Source organism: Panthera pardus, unplaced genomic scaffold, assembly GCF_024362965.1.
Source record: "Panthera pardus isolate Hobbes unplaced genomic scaffold, ASM2436296v1 HiC_scaffold_22, whole genome shotgun sequence".
Taxonomy (NCBI): domain Eukaryota; kingdom Metazoa; phylum Chordata; class Mammalia; order Carnivora; family Felidae; genus Panthera; species Panthera pardus.
The window spans coordinates 19627625-19646062 of NW_026526788.1; the positions used below are offsets into that span (position 1 = coordinate 19627625).

The 18438-nt window shown below is 37.7% G+C and overlaps 1 protein-coding gene across 2 annotated transcripts; it reads left to right on the forward strand.

Annotated features, from left to right (window-relative positions):
* The first annotated feature begins 987 nt into the window (after window positions 1–987).
* TFAM (transcription factor A, mitochondrial) lies at window positions 988–18080 on the forward strand. 2 transcript variants are annotated; one of them, XM_053910289.1, is made up of 7 exons: window positions 988–1200; window positions 1763–1881; window positions 3315–3385; window positions 4070–4219; window positions 7776–7871; window positions 13832–13888; window positions 14356–18080. In XM_053910289.1, the coding sequence occupies exons 1-7, from the start codon at window positions 1100–1102 to the stop codon at window positions 14500–14502; spliced, it is 741 nt and encodes a 246-aa protein (XP_053766264.1). In that variant the 5' UTR covers window positions 988–1099; the 3' UTR covers window positions 14503–18080. The 2 variants fall into 2 exon arrangements, with proteins under 2 accessions (XP_053766264.1, XP_053766265.1); XM_053910290.1 differs by lacking the exon at window positions 4070–4219.
* The last annotated feature ends 358 nt before the right edge of the window (window positions 18081–18438 follow it).

Genomic DNA, 18438 nt, shown 5'->3' on the forward strand with positions numbered 1-18438 from the left:
ATGTACCTTTAGTTTAGGTCTTCCCAATCTTTTTCATGCCATTGCCGACACAGAAAATGGTTATACAGCATATCGATCAATATCTCAAGGCGTATTTGTCACACTTTCTCAGGACTTCGAAAAAACTAATCTAGTCTAACATCCTCATCTGCAATGGGGGAAAGTGAGTCTTAGGGAATGCTACATTTCCGGATCAAGACTTTAACGTTAATAATGGGAATAGAGTCTTTGCACGACTAATCAGCCAAAGTTTCCTCCCTACTAATTAAGCAGGGTTGGATGTCAGGGTTGAAGACTGGGTCTGGGATAGTTGCAGTGGAGGGGACGAGGGTCTAGTTCAGTATTGCTTTAAATGTGGTCCTATGACCACTGGCATCAGAAATTGTTAAACAATGAGGAACCTGTTGAAAACAGAGTCACGGGCCTCACAGATATACTGAATCAGGCACTGCAGCAAGTCCAGGAAATCTGCATTTTTAGGTTTGAAACGTGCCCCACTTCCCCCGCCCCAGCAGTGTTTTGGATACTGAGCGCCAGTTGCGGCCTGAACTCAGCGGCTCTGCTGGTCGCGCAGCACCCGCCAGCTTGACCTCGGAGCAGCGCAGGCCGCACAGCTATCCCGCGTCCTCGCGGTAAAACTGTTACGTACTGGCCCTTTCGGTCGTCACAGGCGGACGCCAGCCAGCCCCGCACTGTTGCGGTGAGGTGGCCACAGTGCCTCCATCAGCCTCCAGGCCGGGCGGAGGAACCGAATGCGGAGGGGAGGGCCGGGGGCAGAGGTGGCTCAGCTGCGCCTCCTCTAGGCCAGGGCTCTCCGCAGGCAAGCCGGGCTGCGGTTTCCTTCTCCGCCCCCGAGCCCTCCTCCTTTGCAACCTCACCCACCGGGAAGCTACTACAGCGCCTGCGTGAATTCTGCCCTGCCTAGCTCCCCGGCTACTGACCGGATGTTAGCCGATTTCCCATAGTGCCTTGCGAGTGGCGGGCATGAGAGTAAACTACAGAGGGTCACCAGCGGGTTCTGTTCGTCATTGTTGGAGTTCTGTTGTGCCGCGGGGCTGTAGGAGGTTGGCGCCTGGTCGCTGCCTTGTAAGTTGGTGCAATGGCGCTTTTCCGGGGCGTGTGGAGCGTGCTGAGTGCACTGGGAAAGTCCGGAGCGGACCTCTGCGCGGGTTGTGGAAGTCGACTGCGCTCTCCCTTCAGGTAAGGACCTCTCGCCTGCACTTCAGGAGGCGGCACGGCTCAGGACGGTCTGGGTTGGAGTGTAGACGTTTTCGTACACTTTTTTGTGTCTCCTAGGTGGTCCGGGCCACCGTGGCGCTTTGAATCATGCCGCGACTTTGCGAAGGGGCTGGTGGTTTTGCGACCAGGCCTTATCCAGCAGTCTTACTTTCCGGCCACCCTCCACCTTTCCTCTTCCTTCCCGCCGCTCCGCGCTGTCCAACCTTGTAGCCCTCGTTCAGAGTTCTCTGCGAAGTCGCGCGCCAAAGAGTCTCCCTCCATCAGTAGAGGCGTTGAGAAGGCAGGGTCCAGGAGCTGAAGTGCAGATGCTTTCCTCCACTCTGCCCTTCTTAACAGGCATAGATGAAGCTTTGAGAGTTCAGTTTTGCAGGTCTTTTCTCTGGTTAGGACAGGGTTTTAAAAGTCACTAACACCGTGCCATATATAGCATTCTGATAGCGTCTTTTTGGGGGGAGTCTGTGTTCATCTAAAAGTGAATATTGGCACTTAAATACTTGATATTGGTTATTTTCTTTATACGTAGTTTTGCATATGTACCGAGATGTTTTTCATCCACCGTGAATAGTTATCCAAAGAAGCCTCTGACTTCATACGTTCGATTTTCTAAAGAACAGCTACCCATATTTAAAGCTCAGAACCCAGGTAAGGAGTTTTGGAGCATTTACTGTTTTCTGATGTAATAAAGAAGCCACTAAACAGTTTTACTTCAAACTTGATTTGCACTTTGAAAGCATCCAGTGACTGCGGAAAAATAACCATTAACGTTTAGTGGTCTGTAAAGTATGACATTTTTTACCAAGTACAAATTCCTTATAAATAATTGAGCTAATGAAAGGTATTTTTATTTATTTCTTATTACTATGTATATTTTATTGAGGTATAGTTGAAGCACAGTGTTACACTAGTTTCAGGTGTACAACATAGTGGTGACTGGACAACTGTATACATTATGCTATGCTGACCACAAGTGTAGCTACCATCAATCACCATACAAGACTATTACAATACCATTGACTTTATCCTCCTGACTTACTCATTTAATGAAAAGTATTTTAAAAATAGCAGCATGTGGAGTGGAAGCACCCAGGGAAGAAGATGAAAAAGCTGAATTTTGGGGGTCTAGTTGCCATTGGCCTGGAGCACCATTGATGAATCATTTTATTACTTGCTTTAGCTCCTGCTTCAGGGAATTGTTAATGAAGTTGCAATGAAATAACTTATGTGGATGTGTTCTGTAAACTGTAAAGCTCTATACAAATTGCTAATTCCAAGAGCTTTTTCACTGGAAATCGGTTGACTTCCTGAAAAAAAAAAAGATTTCCAGGTAGGATTTTTGTTGACTCCCTAGAAAGGCTGTGGGCCTTCATTTGTGATTATAGTAGTGTAAAGATAATAACTAAATTAAGAATAGTCAACTTTATGATTTCTAGAGCCCTTTCACAGGGTACTTGTGAAAACCAAATGAACTGTAATGAAAATTCCTACATTATAAAGAATTGGTTTAAGAGACATGTTTAAGAAGTACTCACATGTTTTAAAATTTTGTAGTTCAAACTAAGTGGTTTGTTAAAATGCCACTCCAGTTAAGATGAGGAAGGAAATGGGGAATAATGACTTGATCAGTTAAGATGAGGAAGGAAATGGGGAATAATGAATTGATTTTAGAATAGCTTGTTGCAAGTAGTGTTTCTGTAACTGAAATACAAGGCAGTGTTACGTGAATCAAGATTATATTTTATTGTTGAGTCAGGTTTTATGAACTTAATAATTCCTGAAAGATGGGAAAAAAATTTTTGTTTGAAATATGAAGTAAAAAAGCTTGAAGACAGTGATTACCCAACTGCTTAAACTAATAATTTTGGGAGGGTATGTGACATATTTCTTAATTATTAGGTAACAGACTTTAACAATTCTGGATAAAGTATGAAATTAAAGAAAACCTAAATCATTGTATTATATGTGGTATAGAGGTGTCTGTAATAAAACTTAGAGCTAAAGCTAGACTTCCTAGAAGTCTTTAGAAATTAATCCTGAGACATAAAATTGTGACTTTTTCATTTTATTTCAATCTATAGATGCGAAAAATTCAGAACTAATTAGAAAAATTGCCCAGCTATGGAGGGAACTTCCTGATTCAGAGAAAAAAGTAAGCATATTGGTTTTCAGTATTGCTGACCAGTTATTCTGCAGTTAAGAATAATAGTCATGTCCTTTAAGGGACTAGATGATTAAAAAAATTTTTTTAGTATCTGTTACCTATAAAGGAACTTCATACTTTCTGATTCATAATGATTAGAAAATGGGTGTATGGCAGTGGCAACAAAGGGTTGGCAGTATCTGAAACTGAAGACTAGTTGTTAGACTCTCACCTTTGTTAACATTTTTATGAAAAAAACATGTTTTTAGTCCATATACATGTGATTCCAGAGCACATTTTTCACTTGGTGGTTTAGTCTGTCTTTTTATTTTTTTTTAATTTTTATTTATTTTTAATGTTTATTTTTTTTTTAATTTTTTTTAATGTTTATTTATTTCTGAGACAGAGAGAGACAGAGCATGAGTGGGGGAGGGGCAGAGAGAGAGGGAGACACAGAATCAGAAGCAGGCTCCAGGCTCCGAGCTGTCAGCACAGAGCCCGATGTGGGGCTCGAACTCACAAGTTGTGAGATCATGACCTGAGCTGAAGTCGGACGCTCAACTGACTGAGCCACCCAGGTGCCCCTAGTCTGTCTTTATCTGAAGTCATGCAATTGTCTTTCCCTGGCGGGTGTGCTGTGTTTGATTTATCAGCAGTAATTTATTGACTTCATGTTTGGGTTTTTATTTATAGATATATGAAGATGCTTACAGGGCAGACTGGCAGGCATACAAAGAAGAGATAAACAGAATTCAAGAACAGTTAACTCCAAGTCAGATTGTATCTTTGGAAAAAGAAATCCAGCAAAAACGTTTAAAAAAGAAAGCATTAATAAAAAAGAGAGTGAGTATCAGTGAAATATTTTTTTCCTTTGGCAAAGAACTGAAATTTATAGAACAATGAATATTGGGAGTTTTTCTTATTTTGATATATGTGGCTAAATGGTAGAATGTCATCAGGAGTACCCCAGTTAGGAAAAAATGGGATAACTCTTTTCTGCCACTAGGACCACTTGGCATTGAGTCTGTCTTGGAACCCCTTGTTACTACTTTTGAATGTATCCAAATTTAAGATACGTAGTTAGGACTAGAATGAAAGCTGAAGGAACAGAGTTATGAAACAGCCAAATCAGGAATAGCAAGAATCTTTGTGTCTGTGTCTTGTCTAGGATAACCTGCTGATTTGAATTGTTTTATAGGTAATGGTGAGTTTGATTATGGATGAGTTTCATTATGGATGTTGCGAAATAGACTGATTTCATTAACACATCAGGAAAAAATGCCTTTATTGTATCTAGTCAAATAAGAAGTCCTATAGGATGAACTACTTTTCCTCATTAAACACCCCACATGGTTCAGATTTGTAGTCTGGTCCCAGTTTAAGGTTATTAATCCACATAAATACTATTGCTTGAAAGACTACATTTTTCTGTAGGAACAGTGTTAGGTATGAGATGGTCAGCTTGCTGGTCCAGTACATATACTGTAAAAAATGGTCATCAGAGTTAAAACTATTTCTTTGAAAAAGTAAATTTGAGACTTTAATGTGAGAGGACAACATATGTCTCCCTGACTCTTGTTGAGCTCTCCTAGCACCAGAGTTCAGGACTCACCCATTTTAAGTCAGTAATCTAGATAGCAATCTAGTCTTCTGATCCAATTAGTAAAAAGGAGCTAGAAAAGACAATAGAAATACAGTGTCTGCATAGGGGTATTTGGAGGGGTGGGTACTGAAGTTTATTCTCCCTCCTTTATTCTCCCTTCCTTTTTAATGCACCCATCCAATGTAAGAGTGGAGAGACCAGAAATGAGGATTGGGCAGTAATATGGGATTTCCCTTTCATATATTTCTTTTTCTCTTTCTCCTCCTAGTATTCCCATTTTATGTTGGTTACACCTGTTCTAAGTTGTCCTATAGTCCTTGGATAGTCTTCAGTTTTTGGTTTATTTTTCAGTCTTTGTTCTCTTTGTTTTGGATTTTTGAGGATTCTATTATTACATCCTTTAGCCCAGTGATTCTTTCTTCAGCCATGTCCAGTCTACTAATAAACCCATTAAAGACATTCTTCGTTTCATTACAACATTCTTGTCTCTCTTCTCTCTCTCCTTTCTCTCCTCTCTCTCTCTTTTTTTTAATAGGTGCCATACCCAGCTTGGAGCCCAGTCTCCTGAGCTGAGATTAAGAGTCAGATACTTAACTGACTGAGCCACCCAGGCGCCTCTGTTACAGCATTTTTGATCTCTAACTTTTTTTGTTTTTTGGTTTTTTTTGGTTACTTCTTGGGATTTCTATCTCCGAGTTTTACATTGCCAATCTGTTCTTACATGCAATCTGGAGCCTTTAGCATACTAATCTAGTTGTTTTAAATTCCCGGTCTGATAATTTCAACATCCCTCCCATATCTGGTTCTGATGCTTGCTTTGTCTCTTCATATTATGTTTTTTGCCTTTTAGTCTGCCTTGGAAGTTTTTTCTTGATTGATGGACATAATGTACTGAATAAAAGGAACTGCTGTAAATAGGCCTTAGCAATGTGGTGGTGAGGTGTGGGGGTCAAGAAAAGCATTCTGTAGTCCTACAATTAGGTCCCGATCTTTTAGTGAGCCTATGCAACTGGTCTGTGAACTTCACAAGAGTTTCTCAGTTCACTCTTCCACACTCCCCCTCCCCATTAGGTGTGAGTCAGAATGACTAGAGTGTGCAGGAGTTGGGTGTTTTCCCTTCATGCAGGTAAGTTAGGCTCTGGTTAACTAGTTTCCCCTGAAGGCAGGCCTTGTTAATAGTTGAGTGCTCAGGCATTTCAAAATAGTTTCTTTTCCTCTCTTCCTTTCTTACAGAAGCAGGGGAAATATTTTTTCTGGTATTAATTGTGGAAATCTGGTTTAGCTCCTAGAAGTATATCACAATACTGTGAGGACTGTCTTCTTTTTTTTTTTTTTTTAATTTAAGTTTATTTATTTTGAGAGGCCAAGAGAGCCAGCAGGGGAGAGGCAGAGAGAGAGAGAATCCCACTCTGTCATCGCAGAGCCCGATGCTGGGCTCAAACTCACTAATGGTGACCTGAGCTGAAACCAAGAGGCGGACGCTTAACTGACTGAGCCACCCAGGCGTCCTGTGAGGACATTCTTATGACTGGCTCCCCCTGAAGCCAGAACATCCAGCAATTAATTAATTACAGTAGAGGTTTTGGTACCCCAGCACTGGTTCCAGCAGGGGTTGCTTCGACTCCCTGTATTTACTTGTGTGTCACTCCAGTCTAGGGGGCAGCAGTTTGAAACAAACTTCTCTCCCTTAGGGATCCAAGAGGGTTGTTGATTTTTCAGTCTGTTCAGCTGTATACTTATTGTTAGGAAGGATGATGAATTCCAAGCTCTAGAAACAAAAGGGGAAACAGTTACGTTATGAAGTACCTGGAGTCTGCAGTAGTTTTATAGTTGTTCTGTGTCTGAGAAGTCCAGGAAGAATGAGGTTAATCACAGGGGCTGTACTTTATTTATGAAATAAAATTGGGTTTGTTATTGACTTTAACCAAATTGCCATTAAAAACCACATAATTTATGAATTACAAGTACTACTATCCAAATTCAAAAACTAAATAGAATAGTGCAGCATCCTTTATTCTCTGAAACTCAGAAAGTAAACATTAAAAAAATTTTTTTTTAATGTTTTTATTTATGTTTGAGAGAGTGTGAGTGGGGGAGGGGCAGAATGTGAGAGGGAGACACAGAATCTGAAGCAGGCTCTAGGCTCTGAGCTGTCAGCACAGAGCCCGAACTCAAGAGCTGTGAGATCATGACCTGAGCTGAAGTCGAACACTTAACTGACTGAGCTACCCAGGTGCCCCTTGAAACTAAACTAACTTAAACAGTAAGGGATACATGTATTTGCTATTTCTTGCCTCCTCTGTCCTTTGGTACCTAGTTAAAAGAATTGAATTTAACACATCTGTTGAAGTTTAAAAGTTGAGAGATACCAAGGAAGGAAATGAAATGAGAGATTATTAAACAGATACTCTAGTGTTTATGAGTTGTGGTAGAGGCATATAGTGGCTGGGAGATGGTAGTGTTCTGGAAGGATGAAACTGAAATTGTTTTAACCTTTAAAAAAGATTTTGTACCTAAGTGCTCAGTTACTCACTTCATGGAGACCATGAAAATAATATGTAAGGGAAAAGTTTTTATATGGAAAATAACTCATAAAACCTTTTATAATTTTCAAAACTTAGTGCTATCACAAAAATAATTCTGATCCCAAGAGTGAGTAGTCATTTTGTATATACAAAGAATCATAACATTCACTTATAGGAACTTCCTGTAATGCATAGTAGTGAATAAAGTTTCTGTAGGTAAAGTCTTACAGAAGTTAAAACTATATCTAACTCTTCCATTTTTGTTACTCAGGAGTTAACAATGCTTGGAAAACCGAAAAGACCTCGCTCAGCTTACAACATTTATATAGCTGAAAGGTTCCAGGAACATAAGGATGGTACATCACAGGTAAAGCAGAATTAGATTTGTTTTTTAAATTTTTGTTTTGATTTTTAAAATATTTAGACAGAAAATTGTAGGGGTGTCATATGTTAGGATGTGAAGAAAAGTAGTAAATTGTTATAAATAAGTACTTTATACAAATAATGCCCTCTTGTATCTTTTAAAGGAAAACACATTTTCTTGCCACATACAATTTGAGTACTTAGCGGCCAATATATATATATTGTCAGCTTTTTTAAATTTAAAATAATAACATTTTCAAATTTATAGGGGTGTTAAAGTTCTGGACTTCTTATCAGTCAGTCCTGGGACTGTTTTACCATCACTGGGAAAGAATGAGAGTGGGATTATAATACTTTGTACTGGGATTTGAGTATAACCTTGCTTCATATTATATCCTTTAATAAAATTTTGGTTATGCCCATGGGAATGTATTACACCCATGAGCATCACCATATGAATATGTCAAAGAAGAAAAGAAGTGTGTCATTCCTGCCGTGGCTTATTCTTTCCTTATTTCCTTGTTAGAAGCTCCAAATTGGCAATTGTATTTTTCCTTTTATAATATGATAGGGTAAGAAGAGCATACGTTCAGATCTCTAACTTTTGTCAATTTGAGATGAAGGTTTTTGCCACTGTGCCACATTTTGGGTTATTAGGATCTGTAGTTCATTTCATAAGTCCTGTTTGACACTTGATTAAATAATATGTATATGTGATATGGTCTTCCCTGGCTGTATACTTGCATTTATTTACTCCTTGGGATTTTAAAATTGTTTCTATGGCCTTAAATTACTAAAAATATATGCTTGTTTATTTTTTTAGTTGGAATTTGCTCAGTCATTAAATGACTTTGGATTTAGTTTTCTTATCAGTGTAAAAAGGTTGTACGCTAGAGAATGCTTCTAAATCAGTGGTTCTCAACTCGACTGCACCTTGGAATCACCTAGAAAGCTTAATGGCTGAGGGACCCTATCTCAGGATATTAAAATTAATGCAACTATCATTTTTATTCATTTAAAAAATATTGGGTATATATCCTTGTAGTTAAAAGAATCAAAATAAGACTTGTTATAAAAGATAACCAGTTTTCACAGCCCTGTCATATAAGTGAATACCTTTTATTGTTAGCTCATTCTTGTGCTGTTTATCTTCATTTCTGTAAATAACAGCCTTATATTGTTACTTCTTGATTTTTTTTCAATTTTCAGCATTACCTATATTTTAGGCATTATCTCCCATTATTTGAGATGAGCATTTATTACTTTCTCATCCCACTGTTCATGTTTCCATTTTCCTGCCTCCCAGTATACTTACAATTTTGGTTAGAGAAGTATTGAGTATGATATTTGCTATGCCATTTGCTATGCCATTTGCTATGACTATTTTTTTTTAATTGCAAAACTTTCACTGAAGTTCAGTATGTCTTATGTTTTTGTTTCCTTAGTTTTTTATGTATTATCAGTAATTTAGCCCCAAACCCTTAAATATTTACCAGCTTTCAGTGCATTTAGATGCATTAGCTATTCTGTCAGTTTCAATCTGGAACCTCTGTTTTGTTCCACTTTGGTTGTAGCCTTTTATTGCTAGTGCACAGTTGACATTCATCTTTGTGGTGGTTTTGCTTCTGCTGTTGTCTTTCTTGGTTTACTGATTTTATTATAGGAGCATCTCCCCAGTGAGAGTACATGGAAGATCAATTTTTTGAATTTTTGCTTGTCTGAAAATAATCTCTAACCTTATATTTGCTTGATAGTTTGGGCATAGAATTCTAAGCATAGAATCTAGAGATCATGTTCTTTCAGAATTTTAAAAATATTGCTTCTTTCTCTTGTTAATAGCTTTTGAGAAGTATAAAGCCATTTTGATTATTGGTCCTTTGAATGTGATCTGGTTTCTTTTTTCTTCTCTCCCCTCCCCCCCCCCCCCCCCCCCCACCTTTCCCGCTGTGTTCTCTTTAAGACCTCATACTTGTTTTTGTGTCTTCTGAGCTGGTCCTCTCATTTTCTTTTCTGTATTGTTTTTCTCTTAACCTTTTTTGCTTTTCTTTCTGGGATACTGTATACGTACATTTTTACTTAATCTCCTTGTTTTCAGTGTGGTACCACTGGCCCCAACTGTACCTAGTATCCACAGAGTAGCTCTATTTTACCCTTTTGAGGGGATAAGTCCTAGAATCTGCCCATGGTGGGGATTTAATCTCTTTTTCAAGAGAATTTCAGTCAGTCTTACTGTTTTAAGCACACCTTTCACCACCGTTTTCTACCTATCTGGTGCTGCCAATTCCTGAGCTGCTTGGGAATTCTGCATTGTAAATTGGTTTGCTTTACGGCTTTCCCCAGTACCAGGTTGGGAATCTGCCTTCTTGGTTAGGTAACTCAGTTACCATTTCTCCACCTACTTTTTAGCTGCTAAAATTTTGTGTTGGTAGTTTCCTCTCCTGTTGTCTTTGTCCATGTGGGTTTATGCCTTAAAAAGTGTTGTTTATTCATTTACTTAAAAAAAATAAACAATAGAAATTTATTGTTCACAGTTCTGGAGGCTGGGAAGTCCAAGATCAAGGCACTGTCATAGTTGTCTGCTAGTGAGGTCCCTCTTGGTTCATAGCTGGTACCATCTCACGGTGTCCTCACATGGTGGAAGGGCTTATTTAATGAGTTTTAGGAAGGAGCAAAACTAAACATCTTTCCATCTCTTTAATTTTCTTTAATGAATTACTTTATTAAGGTGAAAGATCAGATTTTTTTATGCATGCAACTTTATAAATTATTGTTGAACTCAGTGAATACAAAAGCTTATGGATTAAACATAAGGAAAAAGCTTAGCTATGAAAGATTGAAGCAATTCCTTCCAGAGCTAAGAGAGCAATTATTTAGTGAGTAAATGTCCCTGAATATATTAGATGTGTTTATAAAGGTAAGTATTAAGTATTAAAGTGTTCCAAAACATGATGGTTATGTAGTCTCAGATACTGTCTATACCTCTATTTTTGTTGGTAGGATAAAATAACAGAGTTCTGGTCAGAACAGTAAAGTTCATTATTCTCACTCTGCTTCTGTTTAAAATCACTGATGACTTCCTCTTAGATTTAAATAGATTCTTTTCAGACCATTTTCCTCCCTTCTTCACACTTGCCTTCTCCGACCCCTCTGCCCCTCATTCTTCACCCACCCATTTATTGCCTCAGTCTCTGCTTTCTGGGAGCAACAGCACATACTGTGTGAGGTGTGCTGACTCTCCTCTCTAACTCTCCTCCATCCCTGGGTTTCCTGCATCCTTTAATTTTATAAATGAAGAACCAAGCCTAAGAGAGGTAATAATGACTTTTTCCAGGTCATATAATTTAAGTTCAGCTAAGTAGAATTAAGGACCAGTGTGGTATTGTTCCTATGAGTATGCCTGAATACTTAGGTACAAATTTTAGAATAAAACATTAAGATACAGGGAAGAAATAAAACATTTAAGTCTTTGAAGTTAGTCTATCATAGGAATATAGATTTATACTTGAATATAAGTATTGTTGAATCAAAAAAGATACATCTGCACAGCAAAGGAAACCATTAACAAAGTGAAAAAGCAACCTACTGAATGAGGGGAAAGATTTGAAAATCATATATATGAAAAGGTTAATATCTAAAATATATAAAGAACTTGTACAACTCAGTAGCAAAAAAACAAGCTGACTTAAAAAATGGGAGAAAATCTGAATACACATTTTTCCAAAGAAGACAATACAGATGACTAACATGTACATAAAAAGGTTTTCAGCACCAGTAATCAGGCAAATGCAAACCAAATGAGATATCACCTCATATCTGTTAGAATGGCTGTTATCAAAAAGATAAGAAAATAACAGGTGGTGGCAAAGATGCTGAGAAAAGGGGGGGCGCCTGGGTGGCTTGGTCGGTTAAGCGTCCGACTTCGGCTCAGGTCATGATCTCACGGTCCGTGAGTTCGAGCCCCGCGTCGGGCTCTGTGCTGACAGCTCAGAGCCTGGAGCCTGTTTCAGATTCTGTGACTCCCTCTCTCTCTGCCCCTCCCCTGTTCATGCTCTGTCTCTCTCTGTCTCAAAAATTAAACGTTAAAAAAAAATTAAAAAAAAAAAAAAAGATGCTGAGTAAAGGGAATCGCTGTGCATATGTTGATGGGAATGTAGATTGCAGCTCACTGTAGAAAATGGTATGGAGTTTCCTCAAAAAATTAATAGAATTTTCATATGATCCTGCAGTTCTACTTCTGGATATTTATCCAAAGGAAACAAAAACACTAACTTGAAAAGATATCTGCACTCCCATGTTCATTGGGCATTATTTACAATAATCAAGATGTGGAAGCTATCCAACTGTCCATTGATGGATGATGGATAAATAAACTGGTGTGCATGCATTATTCAGCCATCAAAAAGAATGAAAATTTTGCTGTTTGCAGCAACATGTATGGTCTTTGAGAGCATTATGCTAAATGAAATAAGTCAGAAATAGACAAATAACTGTATGATCTCTCTTATATGTGGAATCTTGAAAACAACAACAAAACAACCAAGTTCATAAATAGAATGGATTGGTGGTTGCTAGAGGTTGGGGTTGGGATGCAGAATGGGTGAGAATGGTCAAAGTGTACCAGTTTCTAATTTTAAATAAGTAAGTCCTGAAGATACATTGTACAGCATGGTGACTGTAGGGGTGCCTGGGTGGCTTCATCGGTTGAGCATACTACTCTTGATTTTGGCTCAGGGTCGTGAGGTGAGCTCCGTGCTGAGCGTGGAGCCTGCTTAAGATTCTCGTCTCTTCCTCCCCCACTCACGTGTGTGCACATGTTCTCTCTCTCCTCTCTCCCTCTAAAAAACAACAACATGGTGACTATAGTTAAAAATAATATATTGCACTTTTGAGGGGCACCTGGGTGGCTCAGTTGGTTGAGCATCCGACTTTGGCTCAGGTCATGATCTTGTGGTTTGTGAGTTCAAGCCCCACGTGTGCTGACAGCTCAGAGCCTGGAGTCTGCTTCAGATTCTGTGTCCCCCTCTCTCTCGGCCCCACCCCTGCTTGTGCTGTGTCTCTCTCTGTCTTTCAAAAATGAATAAACATAAAAAAATTTTTTTTTAAATGACATATTACACTTTTGAAAGTTGCCTGGAGTAAATCTTAAAACTTCTTGTCACAAAAAAAAATTTTGTAACTATGTATTGTGACAGATTAGTTAACTAGACTTACGGTGGTGATCATTTCACAGGATATACAAATGATGAATCAAGTTTACACCTGATATTAATAATGTCATATGTCGATTATATATCAATAAAAAAGGATAATATCTACATTCCATTCACTTTTTGTGTGTTTTAAGTTTAATAGTTCTTACTTAGAAAGACGGGGCTCCTGGGTGGCTCAGTCGGTTGAGCGTCTGACTTCAGCTCAGGTCATGATCTCGCAGTTGACGAGTTTGGGCCCCACGTTGGGCTCTGTGCTTATAGCTCAGAGCCTGGAGCCTGCTTCAGATTCTGTGTCTCCCTCTCTCTCTGCCTTTCCCCCGCTCATGCTCTGTCTCTCTCTGTCTCAAAAATAAAGATAAACATTAAAAAAATTTTTTGTTTTTTTTTTTTTTAGAAAGAAAGGTAAGGAGCCCCTGGGTGGCTCAGTCAGTTAAGCATCTGACTCTGGCTCAGGTCATGAGCTCATGGCTCGTGGGTTTGAGCCCTGCTTCAGGCTCTGTGCTGACAGTTTGGAGCCTGGAGCCTGCTTCAGATTCTGTGTCCCATCTCTCTGCCCTCCCCCACTTGGTCATCTGTCTCTCTCAAAAATAAAGAAACATTAAAAAAATTTTTTAAAAATGGAGGTAAGGAATTGATAAGACTTTGCCTGTGATTCTCGATATCAGATTTTATTATTGGAATCAAGAATTAAAAAAGATCTTTCTTTAACCACTGAAGTCTCTGTATCTGGTACTTAAACTTATGTGTTTTACAGGTAAAGCTGAAGACTATAAATGAAAACTGGAAAAATCTCTCCAGTTCTCAAAAGCAAGTAAGTAGTATGGTTTTAGTCTCAAGTGTCTAGTTGGAATATCTGTGAGAGAATATATTAGGGCGAGGCTTTATTCATGTGAAAACAACTTTATATCACTAGTATCACAAAGTATTTTAAAATTATTTTTATATCTTTAGGACCAGTTCAGCTTTTTTCTTTTGGTAGTTTTTAACTACAAATAAAAAACAATGTCACTCATAAAGTGTTCACTCTATCCAGTGACAATCTCACCTTGCCTCAGCTCCTTTCCCACATCCCAAACCCTGAAATTGTCACAACTTAATTATCTTTAACTCTTAGCCTTTTTCTCATCTTTTATATCAAAAAAAAATTCCTTCCTTAGTCCCCCATTATACATGTAGAATAATAGTAAGGTGATTTCTAGAGTATATGGAAGCATTCCAGAAATTAATTGTAAAGATTCTTCTAAAAGAAATTATTTTAACAATTACACTTTTTCTCAGGTGTATATTCAACTTGCTAATGATGATAAAATTCGTTATTATAATGAAATGAAATCTTGGGAAGAACAGATGCTTGAAGTTGGACGAAATGATCTTCTACGTCGCACAGTAAAGCACCAAGCAAAAAATGGCATTGAAGAGTATTAAAATAGAAGATTGAGTTATGTTCATAATGGATAGACACAAGAAACCAATTAGGTCTCCATATCTGATGCTGTTGAAAATTAGAAAGGATAAAGTTGGTGAACATTTTATATTTAATTCCTTTTTCTTTAGCCCATGGACTTCTGCCAGTTCAATACATTTTGTATTAGTATCTTGCTTTGGAAAACCCAAACAGATAAAAAGTTCATGTGAAATTTACTTTGTGTTAAGGAACTACTGAGAATCACAATAATCCATGAAATGCAGTAGTGAATCATTTTACCTTTGATAAAGGTAAATCAGACTGTGAAGTTTTTCATACTTGATGACTGGAAAGAGTATTCTTGTTTCCTTATATATATATGGAGGCAGGAGTTTCATATTCAAAAGTGCCCCAAATTGTAGAAGTCATGGTGTTTTATGATACAGTTGTACATGTTTAAAAGAGGGGTGCCTGGGTGGCTCAGTCGGTTTTACATCTGATCTTGGTTTCGGCTCGGGTCATGGTCTCACAGTTCATGAGTTTGAGCCCTGCATCCAGCTTTGCTCTGATGGTGTGGAGCCTGTTTGGGATTCCCCCCCCCCCCCCTTCCCTCACCTGTTCTCTCTCTCTGACCCTCCCCGCTCATACCCTCTCTCTTTCTCTCTCTCTCAAAATAAAAGAGCACCCAGTACTCATCTATGTAAATGCCAATTCCCAGGTATAATTCATATATTCAGAATTGATAGTTGTACTTGCAAGGAATTGCTGGTTTCAGTTGCAACTTTTTATAAAAGGGATGGAGAGATTTATAAACCTTTTCCTTATTGCCTTGTTTCCTAAAGTAAAAACCAAGAAATTGTGTACCAAATCTATGCATATTGTTTTATATTGCATAGAATAAAAATTTTAAATGTTTCCTAATTATATGTTTTAGGGTGAAAGATTCATTTTGCAAAAATTTTTCCGTCTTCTTTTTTAAGTAGGGATATGTATTCTGAATTATTTTCTCTGTCTCACATGAGTGTATTTATCCAGGAAGTAGACAACTTGTCTAGTATAAGTTTTAAAATGAGAGATCTAAAAAACAAAAGTCTCCAATGTCTTTAGACTTGGAATTTAAACATTTTGTGTAACATATAGAAGCCCATATAAGGTATAGCCAACTCTGGTCTGTGGGCCAAATCCAGCCCAATGCCTGCTTTTCATGGCCTGTGGGCTAAGGATTGTGTTTACAGTTTTAAGTGGTTAAAAACAATTTTTCAAAACACACAAAAATTAAAAGAGATTTGGTGTCCATAAATGAAATTTTATTGGAACACAGTTGTACTTTTTTCCTCATGGTTTATGGCTACTTTTGTGGAACATTGTTGAATAGTTATTTCAGAGACTGTGTAGCCTGCCTAAAGCCTGCCTAAAATATTTACTATCTGACCCTTTACAAAGAAAGTTTGTCAACCTGTGGCCTTTAGTATAGACTAGTGTGACTAGTGTTCTATGTGTAAACTACTAGTGTCCAGTGTATAATTGTTAGTAATAGTTCTATAAAACTCTTTTCAGAGGTTCTTGTTTTAGAATCTTTGTCACCATTATCTTAAGAGGAAAGAAGTCAAATCACTGAAGAAGCTAAGCAAAGTTGCTCCACAGTGTTAGCAAGGAAAATACTCTTTAGTTTCAAATTATATTAGTATAATAAAAAAGGTCCATGTAGTGTAGGATGAGATTCTTTTAAATTATTTGTTATGGCTTAGTAAAAGCTTCATGAGCTTTCCAGTTAGTATATACCACATACCTTATCAACTTTTAGCATTTGTTTATCCTCTCTGGGGAGTCAAGCAAAGGTTTTCAAAATCTATACCACCTTTTGATTAAAATCATTCATCTTTTCACCATCAGTTCACAGGAACAGGATAACTCAAAATTTATATGCACTTAATTTTATGCTAAATATGGAGAAAAATTGTAGCTTCTAAATCTCCAGAAAAACTCTGAAGATTTTTGTAGTTTCTATATAGAAAATCAGTACAAAGTCATGAAAAGATAACTTGTATCTAATAAGCTTGACAAAAGTAGGGACTGAAGAGAAAAATAGAACTTAAGAGGAAGAATAAGATTTAAACATATAAAGTTGGGTGTTTTCAAAGTTTCCCCTGTGGTTACAAATACAGGATGGTCTGCCATTAGTTAAATGGATATGCCATGAAAAAAAAATAGATATAGCGTGATTCTGAAGCTAGAAGGATTTGGGGAAAGAAGAGGAGGTACACTACTAGTGTCTATCAGTCTTTATCATTAGGGTTTCCAGGAAAGAATTAAGCCCTCATTCCCTGTGGCATCTAGAAAGGTACTGATTATGTACCATCTTGAGAATGGAGAAAGTCATCAGTGAAATAATTTGCTGTGTTCTGTGCTTCACATGAGCCCAAGGAGCACATACGAGTCCGTGTTGATAGTACAATATTCATTGTAGAATGGGTAAGATAGAGAAATGAATTTTGTAAACATCTGCCTGGACAAATGTAGTACAAAACATATCTTCACAATTACCTTCTGGGCGCTTTTAACATTTAACTACCTATGTATGGTATTTTATACAGAACACATTCAAATCATATCTTTCCAAGTATATTGGGAAATCCAGTATCCGGTAAGTTCTCAAGTAGTTACACTCTCATATTGGAAAAAGTATGAAACAGTGGCTAGAGCCGAACCACATTATGATAATACTTTATTGGGTATTGATAAAGTCGGGTATCATTATAAAATAATGATAATTTATTGGGTTTTCTTCATTTCTAAAAGAATGTTATTGTTAATACTTTAAATATTGGAATATCTGAGTCCACACCTTAATAAACTTCAGTACATGCGGAAGACTGGAATGCCATATACCAAATGCAATCTAGATTCACAGTATACACAGTTTCTGTTATAACTTTTAATTTTTTTTTATTTTTAGAGAAGGAGAGAGCAAGTGGGGGAGGGGGAGAGAAAGAGGGACAGAGGATCCGAAGTGGGCTCTTTGCTCACAGCAGACAGCCCCATGCGGGTCTCAAGCTCACAAACCGTGAGATCATGCGTGACCTGAGTCGAAGTCGGGCGCTTAACCAACTGAGCGACCCAAGTGCTCCACAAAGTTTCTATTATAAAGAACAGGATCTTACTGGTCAATAACCAGTGGCCACTCATAAAAAGCCTTACTTTTGGGGCTTTTCTTAAGTTGCCCCAACAAAGTATTTGCTGTAGGAGGTACAGAAAGTGCTAGAGGGAAAGATGCTGAAGAAATGAAACAAAGTAGTGTTTATGCTGTTCTAAGCAGTTAGTCATGAAGAGATTTTTGTACTTTTGTTCATTGGAGTACCAATGTTGGGTTCTTGAAATAATTTGATGACAGGAGAGGGGGCGGTGTGATTACTTTCTGACATTTACTTAAAGGATATTGTGTGCACATTCAGCCTACTGTAATTGTGTAGTTTTGCTATTGTTTTTGGCTAACTCCTTTTTTGGAAATGCCATTTTAGAAGATAAGCCTTATGTTTTTATAATGGCTCTAAATGTGTATATTTAATTTGTAAATTAAAAAGGTATTACTATAAGTGGATTTAAAGTAACCAGAAAATTTTGATTTTTTTCTGACATTTGCTGCACCTAAAATTAATCACCACCAGGTTGTGCTAAAACAGCAGGAAGTTTTAGTATAGTTAACTGATGGTATCCATTATTTCTCTTAATGTTATCAATATTCACTTTAAGAAAATTCTCTTCCTTACTTTTTTATTCTCTACCACTCTTTTCTTCATAGCACCAAGCTCTTACAGACAAATTTGAAAATGTTATTAAGCACAGATTCTGTGTGTTTTGCAATTTTAAAGCAGTAATATTCTTTTCTAAATTGAAGCTTTGGAAAGAATAAGAAAATAAACATTTATTATTTTGAACTTGTAAAACTCCAAACAGAA